This window comes from Phalacrocorax carbo, chromosome 11, assembly GCF_963921805.1.
Source record: "Phalacrocorax carbo chromosome 11, bPhaCar2.1, whole genome shotgun sequence".
NCBI lineage: Eukaryota > Metazoa > Chordata > Aves > Suliformes > Phalacrocoracidae > Phalacrocorax > Phalacrocorax carbo.
Window position 1 is genome coordinate 18099216 of NC_087523.1, and position 23568 is coordinate 18122783.

At 37.2% G+C, this 23568-nt stretch overlaps 1 protein-coding gene across 8 annotated transcripts; it reads left to right on the top strand.

The window, feature by feature from the left end:
* The first annotated feature begins 2775 nt into the window (after nt 1–2775).
* Nucleotides 2776–22958, top strand: XIAP (X-linked inhibitor of apoptosis). Of its 8 annotated transcripts, none has more exons than XM_064463302.1 (9): nt 2776–2864; nt 5082–5206; nt 7791–7921; nt 13821–14727; nt 16300–16399; nt 18302–18380; nt 19031–19064; nt 19952–20176; nt 21565–22958. In XM_064463302.1, exons 4-9 carry the CDS (start codon nt 13854–13856, stop codon nt 21756–21758), a joined length of 1506 nt encoding a protein of 501 aa, XP_064319372.1. In that variant the 5' UTR covers nt 2776–2864; nt 5082–5206; nt 7791–7921; nt 13821–13853; the 3' UTR covers nt 21759–22958. The 8 variants fall into 8 exon arrangements, with proteins under 8 accessions (XP_064319372.1, XP_064319373.1, XP_064319374.1 ...); XM_064463303.1 differs by lacking the exon at nt 7791–7921 and adding an exon at nt 10472–10528; XM_064463304.1 differs by lacking the exon at nt 7791–7921 and adding an exon at nt 10598–10666.
* The last annotated feature ends 610 nt before the right edge of the window (nt 22959–23568 follow it).

Sequence of the window (23568 nt, forward strand, 5' to 3'; positions counted from 1 at the left end):
GCTGAAAAAAATACAATGCGGCACATCACGCAGGGACTCAGCACTACAGAATCCATGTTGTGCACATGCATATGTACACTTCTACACAGTAAGATGATTCTCTATATCCATTGATTATAATTTAATGAAGCATGTAAATCAGATTGAGAGAGGCATTTATCTGACTAAGGTTTCTTTTAATCTCTGTAAAATTTCAGTTCTTGAGTTTTTTCTATTTATCTGAGAACAAAATATAAGGCTAAGGCAAAGCTACTCGAAGTACAGAATGACTCTGTGGTCAGCTAAGGTCCGTAATGTAGTGGCTACAAGTCCTTCCACAAAAATGCAGACAGGAAAGCTCAGCAAGGCTATATCTGTATGAAGCCAGCAGACTAAATTTTTTGTTTAATACAGACTACTCAATAAATTTCAATAAATCACAGAATCAATTCTAGTAATAATGTTGTTCATTCCGTTTCAAATGAAAGAGGGAATACAGCAAATACCAACATTTGTCTACATGTGTTGACAAAGGTATTGCCTGAAATTTTCTTCAAAGTCTAATTACTCTCTGCAGCTCAGGTACCACCATTGAACAATTCTATCTGCAATCAAAAGTACTTTGAAGTAACACAATTAGTTTTAATGCTGTTGGGTCACCAAAGGCATCGTGTCAGCTTTACAGTACGACTGTACTCTATGGCTTATGGCTGCATTGACTGATTCAGAACTTTGTTCAAACTGAACTTTTAGTAGGTTAAACTCATCAGAAAACAAAGAACTACCTTTCTTAGGAGATAAATGTTCTATGAATGTTACTGTCCATATTGAAGTTTTTTTCTTTTCCATAATGTTTTCTTCTCTCTTAGTTCTTCTAGGTATTGGTGCTAGAGCTCTTGGGTTTGTTTTACTAAAATTTTCAATTTAGACAGGAAAACCTGTAAGTGGGTCACTGTAAAAACACCTTGTGACCTCTAAAAACAATCTGCTTCATTTGGAAAAGTATCAGAACCTTGACAGAGCAATGGCCTTTGTGAAAATAATTGCTAATGAATGTATTAATAATGTGGTATGACAAGGATTGAAAAGATTAAATATTCATGTTCACATTGCAGTGTTAAGGTACAGACCTCTTACTGTGTCGTATTGTAACAAAGATCCTTAAATGAATGATATTGCTTTGAACTGATGTGAAGTGAGTTTAGATTGATGTGACTTTCACTACTGCAGTAGAGCTATTTCTCAGTGAAACACGTACAGTTGTCATATTGGCACTTTTAGGCAACAAAATTCTTTCTGGCTCACACAAATATTGCCCATAATGCTCAAGCCTTTTACATTTGTTTTTTCTGTTAGGGAAACAGAGAATACCAATGAAAAAGAAAAATTGTATGTGCATACATTACAGAAGAGACAGAGAGATTTAGACTGAGAGGTGTGTTTTAAAATTTCAGTCAGTTTTGTGTCTACAATGATTTGTTTCCATAACACATTTCTTGAGGCCATCTCTGTTCACATTAAAGAACATCCCTGAAATACTTAAATAATATTTTTGTAGTATTTCCCTGAAAAATGCTCTGTATTTTCAGTACAGTTTTCTTGTTTAGAAATTACTCTGCTTCTTGTTTTTACTCTATACAGATACCTTGAAGATTTCAAATTGAGAGAAATGCCAAACCCCTGAGAAATTGTCCCATGCATTACCAGTGAGGGACTGGAAAAGTTATTTATTTTCATGAAGGAGTAAAGGCCATAGTGACCTCACCAGATGCCAGAAGTATGGAAACAAAGTCTAAGGATACAATTACTTTTTAAAGCGACTGTAAATTTTTTTTTTTTCATTTTTGCAGAACCACAAGTGTGAGTATTAGAACTACAGGACTTAAGTTTAATTGTAAGCTAAGAGATGGCTTTGCCTGAAGTGTAATCACGTCTTTGCAGTATCAAATTACAAAAGGTTTATAGCGCTGCAGATTGTTGTTTTCTCTAAGAAAAATATTAACAAGAACCTATCTGTAGTAATATATAAGTAGCACTACCTGATTTGCTTTAGTATCCCTAAGATTTATGAGCAAAGTTTAACAAACAGTTATAATACAGACCAAGCTGTACTGAGAAAGAAGTATTGCCGGTAGGCATCTCACATCTTCTGTGAGTATTTAGAAGATCAGCGTCTGGTAGATGATTTCTCCATTCCCTCATGCAGCCAGTTAAGGCAAGTCTATAAATTTCAGGATAAATAACTGCACTGTCATGCAGTCTTTCAGCCAAGGTGGTTCTTAAGAACCACGCTTTATTTAGGTCAAACTTGTGACTTTATTAGTATTGATCCTGTGAGTTGGTCGGCAGCAACATCTGTGAGACTGTGAGCTGCGGTCAGGCCACCTGGGAGCTCCTCTCCCCGCTGCACTGCCCTGTGTTTAACAGATTTAAGTCTTAACAAGCCGTAATTGCGGGGTGACGAGGGGTGAGAGTAAGGATTAGCATGCTCCAGGCCAGAAACCGCCTGGAGAAGACGGTGTGAAGTGAAGGGGCTGTTTAAGATGCTGAGGGAGGAGAGGGAGCCTCCGGACCGCGCGCGCGGCGGGAGCTGAGGCACTGAGGGGACGGAGAAGCGGAAGGAGCTGAGGCGGCGGCAGCGAGAGGGGCCCGCGCCGGACGCCGCCGCTCTGCGCTTCCCGCCCGCCGCCGCTACGTGCCGCCCTCCGCCGGCGGGCGCCGGCCTGCCGCGCCCCCCACCCAGCCCGCCAGGGGTCGCTGCTCCCCGCGCGCCGCGGAGGGGGGCCCGGAGAGGCTGCCGGGAGCCGCCATTTTCTCGGCGTGCGCTGGCTGCGGAGCCGCTGGCGTAGCCGGTACCGGCAAGGAGGGCGACGCGACGCGGCGCGGTAAGTTGTCAGGCGGCCGCGGCACTCCGGGGCAGGGGGCGCGACGGGCTCCCCGGCTGCCCGCTCTCGGCGGCTCTCGCTGCCCCGGGCGGCTCGACGGGGCTCCCCGCGGAGGGCAGTGGGCTCGGTCCCTCCGCGCTGCCCGGGGCCCTCACGCCCCTCACGCCCCTCACGCCGAGGGTGCTGGGGGTGCTGGGGGTCCCGAGGGCCGGCCGGGACGCCGCTGCTCCCGGCCTCTCCCGAGCGGCGGCGGGAGTGGCGGGGGTGGTCGGCGGCCGGGGGAGGCGGTGCCATTGCCATGGGAGCGGGGCGCGCCCCCTCCGCCGTGAGGTGCCGGGCCGGGGCGGGCCGGGCCTGTCCCCCGGAGCCCTGCCCGGAGGCGGCAGCCCCTCCCGGCGCGCCCGCCACCCGTGTCCCGGCTGCCAGCTTGGAGGTCCACCAGCGACTTCCCTTTGGATAGCACATTCAATGCTGTGTCCGCTTTGCATGAGTAAAAAGAAAAATTTGCTATGCTAATACGCGCTTTTGTGGTCGCCTTTGGTTCTTTTGACATTTGAATGCTGTCTTGTGTACCCTTGCCCAGTCTGTCTTTTTTTTTTTTTTTTAACTAGACTCATCACTTTCTAAAATAACTTTTCTGTTTCTTGTTAATAAAAATGCAGTTTTGTTCATGTTTTCTACAGTAATAGTTCAGTAGTTATTAGGAATTCTGCAGGAAGAAGTTCACTCATCGTATTTTTTTCAGCTGTAATTCCAACTTTAGTTCGAGCAGTTCTCTTTTGCACAAATGCTATGCATTTATGGTGATGTATTCCCCTTTAACAGTTAGTGTATTTCTGTTTCTCTACTACTGTCTCTGATGCTTCTGTCTTCCTGATAAATGGGTGTAAGAACTATTTTTAGTCTTGGTAATTTTTGTCTGTTTCAACCGTTATTAATCTGCATCTGGTAAAAAGCATAAGCTTGTTCTTGAAACTGCTTTTAGATATTATTACAGAACTGCTTTCATTATCCCTTTGTTGGTACAATCTTACATTGCAGTTTTACTATTTCATGTAGCTAAGTGGGAAGATTCTGTTTCCTAAATGAACAATTGGGAACTACAAGATCTTAGAATAGATTAATTTGGAAGGAAAAGCAACCAACCGAGGGGCAAAAAAACTTCAAAAAAACAAACAAACAAAAAACCCCAAAACTTCCTTGTTAAATACTTTTTTTTTAATTATCTAATACCTTAACATAGAACAGTAGGATGTACATTAACTTAATCTACTCTTTGTTTATTGTTAAATAAATCACATAACAGAGAAAACTTGCTTTCTTAGAATGCTTCACTGTTGTTATGTGATGGATTTGTTAATTAAGCTTTTATTTTGAATATTTTTCATTTTCCTAAGTGCTTCATTTTGCTATTTACTTGATTGCTTTGCTGTTCTCTTTGAGGCCCTTTAAAGAACACCCAAATACTTCTTTTCGTAGAAAACTTTGCACCTACAGCAGTGGCCAAGAAGGGCAAAGGAACAAGTTAATGATTGTTCTGTACCTCCTCTAACCTTGCCCTTTGTAACCGGCAGCAAAAGTGAAAGAATTCTGATGAGGGTCGTTGTTCGGTTGTGGGTTTTTTTTTTCGGTCCCATTGATATGAGGCAGACTTGCATCTGTTATCAGAACAGTAAGAAAATGTGTATTCATATCTCGATTTTGAAGTATGAAGGTGGATTTCATTTCAGGCCTCTCTGTACCTGTGGTAGTGCTTCTACACTTGTTGCTGCCCTCCTGGGGTGGGTGAGACAGCTGCAGGGAGCTGAAGAGTTTCAGAAAATCCACTTTTTAATCAGATGCAGAGTTTCCTAGGCGAGAGAAGAGGGGACTGGATCATTGTATCTTATTCCGTCTGCTGTTACAGTTTTTCTCCTTTTTGCTGCCCTCTGGTTTTTTAACTTCAGGATTTTGTTTTGCCCTCTCTGGATCTTCTGGAGTCTCCCAAGTCTTATGTCCCTTGCTAGTTTCAGTAAAACATCTGAATTTCAGACTTTCCATGACCTCAGACTCTTCCAACTTCAGAATATATTTTATTTTGGATTTCTTGGCCAAAGGGTAGAATTCTAAAATGTTTTGCCTGTTTTTTTATCATAGTTTTGGAGTTGTGCCTTCGTAAACTATGTTGAAGGTTATGCGAAAAGGAAAACTTTTAACCTTTGTTTTTTCTGTCAACAGGAATGTAAATACTGGAATTTGTTCTAAAGATTGATGGAAAATAGAGATGAAACCAGTATCTGTTTTTGTTACTTTATTACTAAACCTGGCCTGATTGGATACTAATTCCTTAGGGCAAAACTATTGTAAGTACCCTTTGTGGTTTTTTTGTTTTGGGAGTTAACAGTGTACAGTCCTTTGTTGCTTTTTATTTCTCACAGCATGTGTTTTGTTGTGTGGAGTTATAATCCAAAATATTTTGACCATAAGGATTGAAAGTCATGCTCCAGAAATAGCAGGAGTTTTGAACATGGAAAAAGTACCTGTGTGTGAAGGCTGCAAATATGTTAAAACTGAAGAAGGTATGCCACAAAGCTTGAATGGAATGTCACTGCTATCATATAAAATGTAAAATGGAGCTGCACATAGCTTGCAGTTGGTTATCCTTCCTCTTTTATGTTTTGGAGAGTTTCTTATTAAAAAGGCAAGCAGAGTGTTTTCAGCAGGTGCAACTTTCATATTTCACTTTTGGTACAATATTATGATTAGAATTAATCTCCAAGTCGTTCCAATTTCCTGACAAATTTAAAATATAGAGGATAATTCAAGAGAGATTTCCAAGTTTTCAAGATGATGAGTTTTGTGGATGTATATGTGCATGTGTGTGTATATGTGTAAAAATACATACACAAATTCACCTGATTCTTTAATGGCAAAACATTCGTGCTAGGGATACCGGAAAGTATGTTGCTTCTGCATCAGGTTGCAGTTGAATGAATGTGAATGATGAACTAAGCAGCACTGGTGTGATTGGGAGTATTAGCTGGGTAGAAGTAAACACCCTCACCAGTGGGTGAGGCAGGAGGTGATGGGTTCTCTGTACTTTTATCGTTTTACAACATCTTTCTTTAGAATCCGGAAGATTCAGCAGTTTTGCTGTGGCATTAATCATGTTGCTGTTGCTCAAGTTCCATATCATTATGTCTCCTTGATGAAAGACGTCCTCTTTTTTCATCTTTTTCTTCAATTATAAATTTAAATGATTAGTAAAAGGATGTAATACTAAAAGCTGGAACGCAGATACAGCCTAGGGTGCTGCAAGTTTTGCTAGACGTTTTTTACTATTGGCTATTTTACTTAATATGCCCCCATTGACTGGATGATTTTTTGTTTCTTTGCCAAAAGAGCAGTAACTCAACTTTTAGGCATTACATTTCTATAGTGATACACTATAGGTTTAACATTTGATTATTTTTATTTAGCTCAGGTACTTCATAGTTGACAAAAGTAGCGTGTCATTTCTACTTTTAGGAGAGTAGGAACTGCACAGCCCCCAAAACATATTGGTACACTTTCGTAGATAGAAGTATGCTTCAAACTATTAAATACAACTTCCAAGCTGTTTTCTATTAGAGGGAAAAGTTCTTGAAGAAATTGGGACTGAACTTCCAGAAGAACTTGAAGCTAAATCAAATTCCTGTTAATAATACAGCAGTTAATTAAATGTTCTAAAGTTAAAACAATTTATATAAAACGTAGATTTTATATAACTTGAATTGTATGTCTAAAATGTCAGTGTTATACAAAAAAGAAAAATCTTTTGAAAAATTGATTTATTTTTTTTCCCTTCCCTTCTATATGGTAGTGTTGTAGTACTGAATTTGAAATGTATTTTCATAGTGAGTTTTGTTAAGAAGCCTTTTATAAGAAGGGGACCAGTAGAATAATTAAGCAAGTGAAGATATTGGTAGGGGATGTGGAAACAAGATTGAGAATCTAACAGGCTGATTTTTTACAAAGTGCTGGGGTGAAAAAAAAGTGTAAAAACTATTCTTTCCCTATGATTTGCCTGAAAGAATATTTACAGAACCTCAATAGTCTTAAATGGTCCAATTCAAGCAACCTTGTAATTAAAAAATTGATAGCTAATTCTTACACAGACTTCTGTATGATTTACAGGAGTACGCTGCCTTTCATGAAAACTATTTCATTATATTCCTGCTTATGCTATGAATAAAACATTCATCTTACTGCAACTGCCAGAGAAATTTGAGACAGGATAGTTCCTTCCTTTTTTATAATTTTTCTTTGGTAGGAGATTATTTGAAGTCTTGTGCTCTTGGTGTTGGCTCTGCTGTTCTCTACTCTTTCAGTGTCTTTCCATCTTTCTACCTCTTTCTCAGTATGCTTGAGGTTTGGGGTTTGGTAGGGTTTTTTTCTGTGTTGGTTTAAGGAGTTTTTTGGTGGGTTTTGGGGTTGGTCGTGGTGTGTGTGTGTGTGTGTCGTTGTGTCCCCCCGGCTTTATTTTTCAGTACTGTCATCTGTAGGCAATTCATTCCAGTGGCAGCAGCCATCAGAACTAAATCTTTCCTTTAGATAATTTGGACACAGGAAAACCTAAAAATGCCAAAATCTTTCATGCTTTGCTTGGTACTAAACACTTAGCAAGGTGTGGTAGAGCTAAAATGGTTTTCTCCAGACCTTCAGTCCTTCCTTTTCCTGGGACACTTTGGATAACACTGATTTATACATTCATTAATGGCTCTAATTGATTTTTTTAATGTTTGACTTTTGATACCTTTGTAGGACCATGTACTTAAGCTACAGCATGCCAGGTTTTTTCTGTAGCAGCTGGTAATTACTCTCTTCTCATACATACAGCTGAAGTTCTTCTGAAGACATTTATCTTGCAAGTTCACAAAAACAATTCATTTTTTTCTGTGCTCTTAGCAGATGCAAATTTGTACCACTCTTATCTGAGAACACTGCCGTGAATCCATTGTTGTTGTTTATTGCTCTATTCCATACCCATATGACTTCTTCATGAAGAAAAATACAATAAGAAAATAATTCTCAAAATGGTATGTTACTATGGGCCTGGTTATATTTATTTCTAAGATGGAGAGAGTGTAAAAGTCTTTGACGGGCGTCAGAATTAGGAATATCTAATAGCCCACTATAACCTTGAGCAGCTGACTGACTTCCTGATGGGAAGCTAAGTAGGACCTGTGTGAAAAACAGACAAATGAAGCTGAGCTGATGGATTTATGTAAGCTTTGGCGCTGAATCAAAAGGCATTGTGTGGATACTTACCCGCTTCATAAAATAAAATAAAAAACATCTCTAAGCAGAATTTTTTTGAAATGGCTGTTGATAATTAGATGTAAATATGAATATGCTGAGATTTGTAAACACTGTTAAATAAATCCTGTTTCTTGTGGTTTTAATCTCTATACGTACACTCTCAGTTAGCAGTATGCACCTTCCTTGATCTAATTGCAGCTGAGCAGGCACAAAGTGAAATTCAGTGAAGTGACATATGCATAATCTGTGTGTCAGCTGGTACAGTATGTTCTGTTTGATATTTACTTGGTGCACTACTCTCATATTTCAAAATTCAGTCAACAGTAAACACTAACATTGTTCTCATAGTCAGCATGTCAAGTCGTAGAAGCTCCATGTTTATGTACCCTGTGGTCAGGAACATGAGGCTGTGCAAGTAGGTTTCTGATTTGGAGGTTACTGCTGTGCTTGTCATGTGGAAGAATTAAAAATAACTCCTTGTAATGCCAATCTGTTTTAGGACTAAGGATAGAAATAATCATGTCTAATAAAATATACTTGAAAGAGAAAAGTGGGTTCTGTACTTTTCCTTTGAAGCATTTCAGATCTAGGTAGTGTATGATGTCGTATTTTTGCATAAAATCATACCGGCTAATATTTTTAAAGCTGAATTGAACACATTTGGCTTGCAAAACCACAGTGTACAATTTTGCATTGTGAATCAATGAACATTTTTGCTATAAATTCTTGTTTTTATTTTTTCTTCTGAAATGTAATCAATAGACTACGTAAATTGGTACTTTAGCTTGGAAGTGGTATTTGTCACTAGACACCTCCCTTCAGGTGTTTAAAAAGTGTTAAACTTGGCTCAGCTTCTGGAAGTCTTTCAGACTAAAATAAGCTTTGTTTACTTACTGCATATATAAGAAGACATTTAATGCTTCAATAACAGATCTCCTTATATGTGGAGATGAACTTTAACATTTCTGGACCTTCTACTTCTAATTTGTATATGATTAATTAAATCTTTGCAGAAAGGCTTAATTAACTTCCATACGCATAAAGTATACTCTCTGAACTTGGGTTTGCTGCTGGTATGTATTGTAAGTCTTGTGTACACATCATAGTTGGCTGCTTTTATCTATGCTTCTTAGCCATAAACCATTAAAAAAATTTACCTTCAGATATTTTTCTTCAGGAGTTACTGTTTGTCTGAGCGCTTTTACAGTGCAGGATATTGTTCTAAATCATTACTCCAACTAACTGGAGTAAGGCAACTGTTAAAATACCTGCGTAGAAATACCATTGCTAAGCTAGTTTTAATTTTGCACTTTGAACAGTTGCTTTTAACAGTTGATTGAAATAAAAATAATTGAACTTGATGTTACATTTAAAGCAGTACTAATTTATTTAAAGCAGTACTGACACAGGTGAAGAGTTTGCCTCAATGCTTAATAAATATGTTAATGTCTTTTTGTCTTAGATAAAATTATACTGAAATGTAAACCAACTCGGTTTAGAGGGGCTGTTTTAAGGAAAGGGCTTCATTATGTGCATGAACTATAGCAGGTACCTGTGAGAGATTTGTCCTGCCTCTATCAATTACAGTATTCAGACGTGGTTTTGAGAGGCTTCTAGAATGATGGTTGAATCTTCCTGCTCCAAAAGATCAAGACTAAATAATGTGGTTGATATAACTTGAAACAATTACTTCATATTAAAGAACTGGTCTGTAGTGATTGGACCTTCTGTCAGTACTTAATGCTCCTTAGGTACATGCTTTTCACACTATTTTGACTGTGGGGATGGAGATAGGTTGCTTATATCCAGAGAATCCAAATGTGGCAGATCTTTTGATTATCATCATGTCGAGGGCGTAATTTTTATTCACCGTGCTAACAGAAGGAGTATTGAAATATTAATAGCACTGTAGAAAGAACTGTTTGAAAGAATAAAGCCGCTAATCTCAATGTTCTGAGCGATGAATGCATTATGTATAGGATTTTTAGTTTTATCTTAATGCTTATTTCCAATTATATTTTCCCTCTATTGTTAGAACTTCCAGTACAGTACATAGAGATTCCACACCCCGCCCTGCTTCAGATACTGCTGTTAGATCTGGCTGAAAGGCATTATCCTGTGATTTCCATTGCAGTTGAGGGTAGAAACGATACTGAATTTTAGGTAGTTCTGTTATAGTTTATTTTTGCCTAGCATTCACAGTTAATTAAAAGTAATCAATTCAACTGAAAAAGAATGTCTCAGTTAATAGAAAGGGTGGAGATGATATTAAAATATTTCAATTTAGTCTTTGCTCCTCTTCTTTCCCTTTTTGTGTCTTTGCTCAGGTGTTTCCTTCTCAGTTTCTTAGTGTCATTAAAACACACACTAAGAGGATCAACAGAGTAAGTGGAGTAAAACCAATACAAACTGATTTAAATAATAGTTTAAAACTCATGCTGTTATTCTGTTAGGAAAGTCTGTCATACATGAGATGTACCGCCTACGTTATATTTTGAGTTCTGCAGCCTGTATTTTTAAAGGTGAGAAGTTATTTTGGAAGAAGATAAGAAAATGCACAATTAAACATTATGTGTTTATATGCACTCGGAAAATGAAGCCTGCTTTAAAAGAAGTGGGGTCTTCGGAATGAAATTATCTGAAAAGTAGATGTTTGCCAGTTGCATGAAATAAAAATTTTCAGAATTTTCAGCGTATTTACTGAAGGGAAAAAAAAAAAGCTATGAGGTTTCTTAAACTTTCTGATGTTGGAGGGAGAGGGTTTTGGTGAAGAAGTCCAGAAAAGTACTGCATGCTGGAAGACCCGGGCTTGCTTGTGCAGCATAAATATAATTTGAAGATCGTCCCTGTCAGAGGGCACTAGACTGTCTGGGCCTTACTTAAGATACAATATTTGTTCAAATTGCTGTGGTAAAATATTTTCTTCACCTTATGAAAAATTACTTCCTGTACGCAGTTTGTTCATGTTGTAATACAGTTTTATATCTATATATAGATAGATATGTCTGATATATATTAATCTATTTTTTTTATTCTTCATGCATATGATACTGCTGTATCAGACTTCTTTTTAAGAATGGCAGGTTTTAAAATGAGTTCTGATAACAGCAGTTAAGCGTTGCTTAAAATGGAACATGTAGGTAGTTTACAAGAAGTGGAGGCACATTAATTCTGTCTCTTAACTGTTTTTTAACTTCATATATCAGTCATCACTGTAGTATGTGGTCACCCCATATGGCATAAGGAACAAAAAAGCACAAACCAAGGGTGATCTTTGTGTCTCCAGTAAATTCTTGAGATTTGTCAGGCTTGAACCTTGGTCTGTCTTTACCCCTGATTTCACTAAGGACAAGGAGGGCAAATTACAGAGGATGGCTGTGTAGATTCTCTGATTTGCCACAGTTGTTTTGTAGGCAACAGATCAAAGAGAGATGTAGAAGCTGATTTTAAAGTAAATACAAACAAAAAAAGTTAGGATGTAAAAAATTAAATAGAACGAGTTGTTTCTTCAGTTTCTGAACTCATTTCTGTGTAAGTAAAATAGAAACAAAGATACACAGCTGTTCGCACATTGAAACTATATGCATTTGTTTTGTTTTTTCAACATGCATTTTGAAAAGGAGTCTCTGGAGAATGTGAGGTGGGCTTTTTTTGCCTTCTTGTAGAAAGTCTTTTAGGCATTCAGATAAGAAAATTAGTTTGTAGCTAACGGTATTTGAGTAATACAAATTATTCTGTGAGTGCAGTGTAGTACTAATGATGATAGACCCATAAGATCTGTCAAGATCTTTACAGAAACAGTCCTAGAGGATTATAAAATAGGATTTTTTAAAGGAAGTAAACATGAACTTTTAAACTTCTGTTATAAAAATGGATTGTTTTCAATTTACATATGTATATTTAAAAAATACATGTATTGTGACAGCTTTTGTATTACTACATGTAATTACAGATATTTTTTTCCCTTCAAAGTCAAAACAAGCATATAGGTCAGATTTGTAGGTCAGCCAGTGTAATTTATTCAGAAGCTATTTTTGAATTTGCTAAGCTAAAACAGAAAACCACAGTGTAATTTTTAGTGTCATTACATTAGTCATGAACTGACTTACAGAAGGAATTAAAGCTGGTGCTCAGAAGTAGTCTTGTATCCATGATTACATGAAGCAAGCATGCCGGGTCTCTAAGGTCATGTTTTCTCAACCTGCTTATAGGTTAATTATCTTTGTCATCTTGGCAAAGGATGCAGCAATCCTCTGATGCATAGTCATTTTAATTTTCCCCTCCCCCTTCTGAACCTTAAGAAAGGTGTTGTCCTTCGTGTAGAAGCTAAATCTGGTATTATATAAGCAATTATTATAATTGTAACATCTGCATTGACCTTACAGAAAGTATAATCAATATTAACGAAGGTGTTGAGGAAGCTAAATATTTGCCTGATGACCTGCCTTACAAAGGTGAGGGCTGGAAATAGATACGTTTCAGGATTCATATAGAAAATGGAGGAAGACACTTGTTCAAATAAATACATATTCTGTTCTTATAAGCATTTCTTTTTGCTAATTGCTGAATTATTATTGCTTTGTGATAGGAAGTCCTCTGTGCTGAGGAAGTTATACTATGTTCTGATTTTATCCATCTCGGGATGAAGGTGATGACTACGTCAGTTTGTGGTTCTTGCACAGGACCTGCGGGAACCCAGTTGCTTTCTTTCACATCCTCATGAAAGAAGGGGCTTGTCTGAGTGCTCTGAGCAGCCTTCTGGCACAGAGCAGGACTAGCAGTCAGTGGTCGCCCTGGAAAAGTGCAGGCAGGAATAGGAGTGTGGGACAAGTGGTAAGGAGAATGACATTCCTTCAGGGAGGGAAGGGAGGAAAAACTGAAGTGATAACAGAGGTGCCGGAACTTTTGATAGAGCGTAGGCAGGGCATGGGGAAGTGGAAGCAGTGTGCTGGGCCTGAACACTCGTGCTGGGTAGTCCGAGACGCTGATCTTAAAAGCAGAGCACAGCACTTTGGTAAAATGTCCCAGTGAAACATCTGATAGTTTATTTCACAAGATATTTTGCTAAAAGGAGATCTGAGATGTATGTCTTTAGAACATAACACAAGCCCAAAGACTTTTTCTTTTTGATGATGGTTTTACCAGTTCATGCCCATCTGTAAGGAGTGTGGTGGTCATGGCTTTAGTATGGGGAAAAATACAGTTGTGTTTCAGAACTGGGATGTAAAATCTTGCAAATGTTGTCTGGCTTAGATCAGGTTTTTTTTATTCAGTAACTTTGTATTTCAGGTTTGGAAGCCTTTTGGCAGGGTTTTGCCTAGAGCTTTTGTTAAATATTTTGTTCATTTCATTCTTGCAATGTTTGTTAAGAAGTAGAACATGCTTTTAAAGCTATAAATATATAAACCTTTGCGTTTTCCAGGTAAACTATTATTGGCCTGTAAAACTTCATGACCTTCCTGCCTTTCTTCATGGATTTTTTAAAATATTATTTTAATGTTCTCATGTTTGCCTCTGCATGTGTTGGGCAGGCAAGGGTGAGATGGGAGGGAAGAGGGAGAGGCTTTATTTTAAGCCATAAAGAATGGCTAGTTTAATTTAGCCAGTTTCCAGGCTTGCATGTGGGTATGATGAATTCTTCTGTCTGTAAAATTAAAACATTTATTCTTTGTTTAGGAAACCTGAAAGGAGAGCCCTACTTAGGAAGAGATGACATGTAACGGCCCAGATAACTCGGAAGCTTGTGCCACTCCAGACAGTGACTGTGACCAAGAATGGGCACAGGAACACTATCGACTAGGAACTTTTGTTGAATTTCCACTTGGCTGTCCAGTTTCAGGATCAGCACTAGCACGAGCTGGGTTTGTTTATACTGGAAAAGGTGACAAAGTGAAGTGCTTCAGTTGCCATACAACTATTGAAGGATGGGTGCCTGGGGATTCAGCAGTTGAGAGACACAAAAAGCTTTCTCCAAATTGCAAATTTATTACTGAATCTACTTTTCTGGAAAATAACATGGATCCTCTCGCCCAGAACTACCAGCAGAGAACTGAAAATGCTTCCAGCAGTTCAGCCGTCCCATGTGTTCTGGGTGACCCATCTGATGTGGAGGCAGATTATCTTTTGAGGACTAGGCAGGTTGTGGATATGTCAGATAACTGGTATCCTAAAAACCCCGCTATGTGCAGCGAAGAGACAAGATTAAAGTCTTTTCACAGTTGGCCCCTCGATGTCCAGTTGACGCCAAAGGAATTAGCTAATGGTGGCTTCTATTATACAGGTGTTGGTGATCAAGTGGCATGTTTTTGTTGTGGTGGACAATTGAAGAATTGGGAACCTGGTGACAGAGCTTGGTCAGAACACAAGAGGCATTTTCCTAAGTGCCTTTTTGTCCTGGGCCGGGATGTTGGAAATGTTCCAAGTGAATCTATTCCTGCTGAGCTCGGGAGAAGTGGTCTGAACAATGCAGAGCATCCAAGGAATCCAACTATGGCAAAATATGGAAAACGTTTAGAAACGTTTTTAACTTGGATATATCCTGTTGACAAGGTGCAACTTGCTGAAGCTGGGTTCTACAGCATAGGTAAGCCAGATCTTAAAATGGCTCCTATCTTTTACAAAGAAATTTTATATGAGTGCCTTCGTATGAAAAAAAATAAGCATTTTGTTGTTCTAATATGGAATGATTTGTCAGAACTTCTTTACATTGTAAACTACTTTTCATAGTTCTTGTGTAAAATTATATCCTTTATACCAAGTGTTTTTAATAGCAAAGTATAAACTTGATCATGTTTTTAGCAGTAAAACATCAAACTCTGTTTTCGTTGCCTGCTAAAACCTCATAATACGTCTTTCACAATGACAATTATTGAAATCAATATTTTTTAAAAATGAAGTGTTGTCCTCTGGTGATGTACGTTAGGTCTAAGTTCTGGCCTTGTGGCCCACACAGAAGCCTATGACCAAGACAATCCAGGTTGTGTACCCTTTTATTTAGTTAATGTCTTTGGATTATCATAGCATTCAGACACCTGAAACTAGGAAATAGCATCACTATCTACTGTGAAAGCTTTATGAAGACAGTGACTCCAGTTGGAAGAGATTTTATGCTTAGACATGTGGTGTATGACTTAGATAAGACTCCAGCATCTTTGTACGTTGGTTTCCCAATTAGATTGAATTGCACAGTACCATTTAAAGCTCTTTGAAATTCTTCACTGAGGGATGCTGTGCAAGTGCAAAGTGTTGCTATTATTAGGTCACAAAGAAAAGGGGATTATCCGGGATAATTTCTTGCGTTCATCTTAATTGGCTTCTCTGTTAGTAGCTCTTTGAAGAACTTTTTAATCTGATTCCATTTGTTTTATATGTGGCCATAAATAAAACCTTTGATATATTCTTGTATGGGTGATATATATGGGCAATATTTGTACCCAATGGAGCTGTTTGTATTGATTTCTCCCGTGATTCCCAAGAGTACCTAGCTTCTCACAGCTGAGAGAGATCTGTATTGAGGAGGTGCACTAAATGGACACCAGCTTATCGGACCCAGTGGCTGTTCAAGTGACTTCTGTGAAAACTGTTTCCTGTGGCCTGAGAATGATTTAGCTCTGTAGGAAAAATCTATCCTCATCTCATTTCAGTAAATACAATATCTAAGCAGTTCCTGGTGCAGTCTTTGATTACAGTAGGCATAGTGCTAGAACAGAGAGAATCCAATTTCTCCTAACAGCTCAGTTGGTTATGCTACTGCTGTATAGAGCCCATTAATCTTAATGGTGAAATGGAGGACCAAAAAGGCACATAAACATCCTTAATTCTTTGTGGTAGACTACTTCATAGCTTATTTACCAGTGGATTGAGCTATTTGATAATAGATTATTTTTAACTTCCACTTCTTATCTGTATAATTACTCGATAAAATAAAATTCAGGGATATTTCTTGTGACTCTTATTTTGTATTTTTCAAGTTCAGGTCTCTCCCAAACATTTCGTTCAAATCATACATATTATGTCCTCCTTGAAAATGGAGTTCTTTTTAGTTACAACTGCTAATCTAGAAATTATTTTTTTCTTAGTAATGTAACATTTTAGTTCAAAACTTACTGTTATGCCTATGAGAAGTATGTAACTTCATTGTCCTGTGTTTACTCAGGTAATGGTGATCATGTTGTATGTTTCCACTGTGGTGGAAGATTGGAAGGATGGAAGGAAAATGAAGACCCGTGGGAAGAACATGCCAAATGGTTTCCTGGGTAAGGTATTTTTTACTGTTTGCCTGTTGTATGTCTGAGTCTGACCTAGAGTATTTTACGTTTTATTGACCGAGCATGGTAATAATGGTTTCAGAAGGTGATTATGGCTTAGCATTGTTTAGATTTATGAAAATAACCTTTTTGTAGTTGCCCTCCTACGCTTCCTTCTCCTTTTTGTCATGTTGGCAGAAAAGGAATTATCAGTTTATCTTCCACAGTTAATATTTTTCCTTTTCAATAAGTAGAAAAGGTTTTAAGGAACTTTTCGCGTGGGGTCCTTTTTTTTTGTTGTTCCATCTGTTCAACCTTCTGTAGTCCTGCTACTTTACATATAATCATCAATATATGCTTTAATGTTATATTGGAGGCCTCAAAAGAGGACATTAACCTGATGTCTTTGAGAGGTAGGAGGTAGTTCTAAAGTGGTTGGGAAAGAACTAAATCTCTAGAGGTTGAGGAGGCAACTATCTCATTAGAGGTGATCAGTCTGAAAGGTTACCCTGAAATTGTACTTTTGAAATAACTTTACTTTTGAGTCAGTGTTGTTTGTATGTCAGCTTGTTTGTAGGAATTATTAAAGGGAAGAGAAGATTTCTGTGTCTGGGCTTAACCGATGTCTCGGCTACCAAAATTGTGAAGTTCTGTGAATACGTACCTGATACTGTTTTTTTGTTGGTGTTCCTCATTATCCAAGCACTACGTTCTAATTGTTATTTCAATAGCTTCATACATGGTGGTGAAGTTTGTAACTTATGTCAGGATACAAAATGACAAAATGACTAAATTTCTGTCACGGTGCAAACAAACCTGAAGTAGTCAGTAGTGGTACTGAATTCAAAACATACTTCTGCACGATTTTAAAGGATTAAGGATTCCAGACCTAGAAGTAGCTTTTAGAAAGACTGACAGTTTTGTTTAAAATTTGTCTTGAGGAAAGGAAGAAAAGTATATGACTCATTGATTTAAATAATGTTATACAAGTAACTAAGTCTTTGTACTTGGACAGCTTTTATCCACCTGTAAGAAACAATGTCTTTTGTGCATTACGTGCCAAATTTGTCTTCTGTGGTGAAAGGCTTTCTAGAAGCTGGAAGTTAGTGTTTATGTATTAGCCAATCCGTTTTTCAATAGTGGTACAGGCAGCTTTTATTAGTCTCTACCACTTGAAAGAGATGCCATTCCAAGGTTTTGGCTCGGTGCAGTGAATGGTTAAGATGTGTTTTCTTGCTACATTTCACTCCTTGTATGGGTTTGATTTGGTTTTAGGTTGCTTAAATTATACCAGATTTTATTACTTCCTGTCACATCGTTAACTGTATTATATGGAGTTTTTGTTTGCACATCAACTTTAGTGGCAGCGTATCAGTCTCACAGCATGCTGTCTATGTCCATAAACAGGACACCGTGAAGGTGAAGTAACTGCTGAAGCTAGAGAACTATTGTCGAGGAGTTATGGCAGTCCCTAAATCTTCTGGTAGGAAAGAGCTCTGCCCAGTGGCTAGGACTGGTTGGAGAATAGCGCAAGAAAGCACGTAAGGCACCTGTCTGACCAGTGACTGCTTTTCTTTGATTGCAAAAGACTAAAAGAACCAACATTTTAACATAATGTTTGTTTTTGATTGGAGTCTTCGCTGCTATAAACCTGTCATCAGCTGTCATGGCCAACAACTCTTTAGCTTTCCATTTCACCAAAAATGTGAAAAAGATAAGTACTGCTGAAGTGATTAAGATGTTTTCAGAAATGTTTAAATGATGCTACTGATGTTGACTAAATATTTAGAGATTTCAAAACCAAGCATTCTGTATGATGTAGGAAATGTATTGAAGCTTTCCAAAGTTATGTAGTCAATTTTTGTTTGCTGCTGATGCAGTTTTATTATAACCAAATATTTTCATTTATAGGTGCAGATTTGTGAGAAGGGAAAAGGGGCTAGAATTTATAAACAATGTTCACTTGAGAGATGGATGTAGGGATTCAACAGTAAGTGTCTTGTTTATTAATCAAATAGTTTGTTAGAATAGAAAACAATACAATTTTCATATGAAGTTACTCTTCTTATTATCTGTATATCATTTAGTCCTGCTGCTGCTGCTTTAATTGGCAGTGAAAGACAATCAAAGTATGTTTTGGTTCTGTCATTCAGGGTTTATAGATCTCACAGTTCTCCTTAGTTGGGTTATGGATCACAGGTGGGGTCCCTTGTATATGTTGTGTATTTGGTACTGAACAAGTGCTTTTTGCCTTTTTGGTTTTTTTTTTGGTAGCCTGGGACCCTAAGGTTTACAATGAATAATTTCCTTATTCAAGTGTAGAAGATAATTTTTCTTTTCTTGTTGGTAGAGCATTGTTAAACCTATATGCAATTGCTAAGATGTAAAACTGATGTTATTTTAAAATTCTTCTATTGACTAAGAATCACATATATAATTATAGCAAAGATGGGTTAAAATTAAAATGTGAAACAATATGAAAGACAAAACACCGATCCCTTTGCAACTGTTCAGAGCAGATTGAATAGTTTTAGTCAATAAAATAACTGAGATCAAATAGGTGTTTCCTCTCTTGTAACTGTATAGGTTTCCTTCTACCTTCTCCAGAATTGTAATTTTATCTGTCTGTTTCACTTTTAGACAGAAGCTACTGAAGGGACAATACTTCCTAAAGGTATCCGTTTATTAAAAAAAAAACAACAACCCCCCCCATTTTGGAATATCCATATTTGCATGTAATGTGAAATAATGATTTAGGAATTGATGAGGAAGTGGTTAATTTAAAAAATAATCCTATTACATTTTTAATTAAAGCATGACAGACAAATTGTTAGATGATACTCTTCCATTGCTTCATTGCTTCTAAACAACTGCAGAATGAATTTTATTTCTCTTAAGAGAAATCTGATCATGGTTGGATAAATATTGTAAAACCATGAAAGAAGTACGTATAGGATGCAGTCTTATTTTTATAGCTAGAGTATGCATCAAGTATTGAATTAGTAGTGCTGTGGGATGAATGTTAAAGAACACTGAAATGAAACAATCATTGCTTTTCACGAGGCAGGAAGAGTTTGTTAAATGGCAAAGACTAGGAAGCTGAGAAAGCTTAAGCAGCTTGTTATGTGTTCCAGTATTACACATTCCTGCAATGTTTTTCACAAATACCAAGCAGTAAAAAGACAAGACAGTTAAAGGGGCAGTAGGAAGACAGTCAAGCAGCTTCATTCAAGGGAATGATAGCTGTTGCTAATAGGAGTGGTTACACAAAACCTATTTCAGAAATCTCTCTCTCACACTGCTCATTTATGAGAGTGAAAATTAGGTTAAAAAAATGTTGCTTTTTGAACAATCTTGTTAAGTAAGGAAGAAATTACTTACATCTAATAGAAGAACTGGAAATAAGTTTTTACAACTAGCAAAATTTTTTAATTGGAAATATAGTTGCTTTGGCTAGATATTTGCAAAGGTCTCTTAGAGGACTATAGTGAATACTGTCCGATAATCAGATTCATCCTTGTTAAATTGTTATTGTTGTTTGTTTTTAATTTCTTGTTTTAGATGATCTCTTACAGAATCCTTTGGTACAAAGTGCCATAGACATGGGTTTCAGTTTGTCTGAGATTAGGAACACCATGGAAAAGAAATTGCAGATGTCTGGAGAAAGTCACACATCTGTTGGGGATCTGGTAGCAGACTTAAGTGCTCAAAAAGAAAATACAAGGGAAGAAGAACCAAATGAAATCCCAGTTGAGCAAGATGAGCTTATTCAATTGCAAAACCTCTGTGTGTACTTTCATACTGGCTTTTTAGTCTATGAAATATATCTTATTGTTATTTGTTTATTCTACCGTCTGATCCAAGTGTTACTTAAGGTGAAGTTACAGTATTGTAATTTCAAATTCAAGAGATATATTTTTGGACATTTAAAAAGTGCTGAATAATGTCAGTGTTAAAATATTTGAGCATAGCAGTGTTTATAGATACCATCTATAAAACAAGTAGTTTTAATACATCAGAAGTGTATAATACTGAAATAATAATCTAGTGTGTTTCTGGGAAGGGTTATACATGCAAACTAAAAAGCCAAAATTATTGTGACAATGACATTTTTTAAAAAAAGGCAAGACTAACTATAGATATGGGGACTGTGGTGACAAAATGAAATAGACATGGCAACATATGGTCAAAAATTCAGTATACTCAAAATGAAAAAATCTTAGTAGGGGGTTATTTATTTTTCAGTATAAAACTTTGTGTGGGATAGAAGCATTTTCCACCAATGAGAAAAAGTATACTTCTAGATGGTGTTTCTTTTCAGTTATGGTGGGACATGCAAGTTATGCTTGGAAAGCCATTGAGGTATGCTCTGCAAATAGACCAAAACCACGGTTTCTAACTTGGGAGATGTGTAGTTTAAGACAAGCACGTGAGTGAATTCATAGGGAGGGCAAAGGCCATCTGGTTGGCATGATAGGCAGAGATCTTACCAGCCCACTCTTTTTAATAAGATTTTTAATGGACATTATGGGGGGAAAAAGAACTTGCAATGACGATGGACATTTATTTTTGTGGTTGGCGGTGCAGAGCTTTCCCCAAGTGGCAGCGGAAGGCTTTTGAAGTTTGCTTTTTCATATGGGGCATACTGGAATAATGAGCTAATGGACAATGCAAAATTGATTCTTTCTGTACTACAAATTTTAAAGCTTTTGAAGTATGGGCATTTTGAAAATGGAGGCAGGGAAGGAAATCATATCCTCATTCTTTTCATTGGGTGAACTCTGGGGGAAAAAAAATCCAAATGACTTAACCAGTATCAACAAGCCTTTCTTTCACCTTCTGTACAAGTTTTGGGAAAGTTGTCAATGGCAAGTCTGTGAAAAGAACAGTTCCTGACTGAAATATGCATATCCTAAATTCTATAGATACTTCAAGCTCTTGCAAATACAGATATCTGAACTCCCTGCTTGGATTGGCCTGGGAGATGTAATGAGATGAAAGAGAGAGGAGGGGGGAAGAAAGAGGATTCCATGCTTCAGCTTGGTTTCCTATCGTAATTTATTTTCTTTTTAAAGGTGTGACCTTTAAATCATACGAAGAAAAACGTGTAAAGAAGAAAAAGATTCGATGGTACGAAGTATGTTAACTTCTTTTTATGTGTTTGTTTTCCTTAGATCTCAGTACGGAAGAGAAGTTAAGACGCCTGCAGGAAGAAAAGCTGTGTAAAATCTGCATGGCTAAAGACATATCAGTCGTCCTCCTTCCCTGTGGTCACCTAGTTGCCTGTAAGGAATGTGCTGAAGCACTTGATGAATGCCCTCTGTGTCGTACAAATATTATGAAAAGACAGGAAATTTTTATGTATTAGTGAAATACACAATACTGCGGATGCAAACGTTTCCTGCTTTATTATGTGTAATGTAATGTAAAAAATGGAGTTAATGCCAGGATGCAGTCATATGGCATTATTTAGATTTTTCTGCTGTCAAACTCTCCATACATTTTATAATTTTAAAAATTATTTTAAGTGAATTTTTATATGTAAAAAACAATGTTGAACGGCACATATATATGTACTGTAACTTTGATTCATAGACCTGATTTGGGAAAGCCTAAGCTTTATTTATGCAATCATTCCTTTGCTTCACTTTGGGAGGACTCTGTATGACTGAAGATTATGCAAATACAGTTGTATAAAGAGTGGCCCTGTATAAAATATTTATATAATTTTTTAAATTCACTTGTGTACATATATTACCTGAGATTTTTACTTTTCAAAGTAGTGTAAGATTGAAAATGTTATCTTATTTCTGTAACTTTGAATTATGTCACAACCAGAGAATACACATAAACCTGCTGCTGCAGTATTTCACCTTATGTTTGCTACTGTTGCTCTGTAAGATTGTCTATTTTGATATATAATTTCTATCTCCCCATTTATACTTTTTCTGGTTTAGATGTATAAATTGGCTTCAGTAGAGTGGTTTTAGCCATCCATTTTTCACAAAAATCCCTCTGTATATAAAATATACATTAACTTAATTCCTGAAGAGAGAGCTCAACAGAAAATAAGGTGAATTTACTACCATGTGTCTGTCACGGAGGGAGTGGTTTCATTTTAAAATTGTTCCCCCTACACAAAAAGGTGTTCATCGTTATGGTTTTTTTTCTTGGTTGGTTTTTTTTTAACATTTAGCATTATCCTAACTCATTTATCTGCTGATGCTTTGCAGTGTTTCTGCTTGTCTATTTTTTTGTAAGAGATTAAACTCTGTCTCCATTAAAATGCTTTCTTTAATGCACTTGTAATGTTAGAAATCTTTCACTTCTGTTCTTGTCAGTATGCAGCATTTAAACTAAAAAGTTAAGAACTATTCTAGTGAGAGTCACCTTAAAATACTTAAACTTTCTTACTGGACTGATCCTCAGTTCTCCAATCGAAGTCTCCAAGTCCAGTACACAGAAATTTAATGTCTACTTTCTTCTACTTTTTTAAAATGTGCTGTGATTATATGCTGGTGTAATGTTGTGAATATTTAAAATAAAGTGCAACCCACTTGTTCCTTGATCAACATATTTGATTCTTGCAAAAAAAAATATCATAATGGAAGGTTGCTTTTGCTTTTTTTTGTAAGTCAGCTGCTACTAATTCAACCTGAGTGTTAAGGATAACATAGATTTTAACTGGAGAGGAAATAAAATCTATTATTTGTATAAATAAAAGTTTGATAATTATAAAATTAAAATACATGAGTTTTTATATTATTTGAAATAAATTAGAATTTGGTCTTAGGAATACATGATGACTAGAAATTCATAAAGGATTCAGCACAGAAAAGTTTTATTTTGCCTCTGTGTCTCTGTGAAGAATTGAGTGTTTCAGATAATTCCTGCATAAGGGGATTTTTCAGGACTGATAGGGACTGGCAGTTCTGATAGGCTTGTTTCTAGCTCCCATTTTCACTGATAGGGAGAGGAAACTAAAGGGGGGTGCCTTTGCCCATGAGCTGGTGTATCTTGCCTGAAATAGCTTGTTCAGTTAGAGTTGTGATGCACGTTGTGCTGCCTTGCTTAAGCAGATGGTTTGTTACCTAACCTTGACCTAAGTCATGTGAGAGAGACTATCTGGATAAGCTGGATCCAACTTAGGGGGTGCACAGCTTGGCTTGTGGCTCGAC

What these genes read in the sequence shown, in the direction of transcription:
- XIAP (XM_064463302.1), top strand. Translation starts at nt 13,854, where the DNA reads ATGACATGTAACGGCCCAGATAACTCGGAAGCTTGTGCCACTCCAGAC. An exon ending in ATGGATGTAGGGATTCAACA is followed by an intron (nt 18,381 to 19,030) that starts GTAAGTGTCTTG and finishes TTTCACTTTTAG; the next exon opens with ACAGAAGCTACTGAAGGGAC. An exon ending in TATTCAATTGCAAAACCTCT is followed by an intron (nt 20,177 to 21,564) that starts GTGTGTACTTTC and finishes TGTTTTCCTTAG; the next exon opens with ATCTCAGTACGGAAGAGAAG.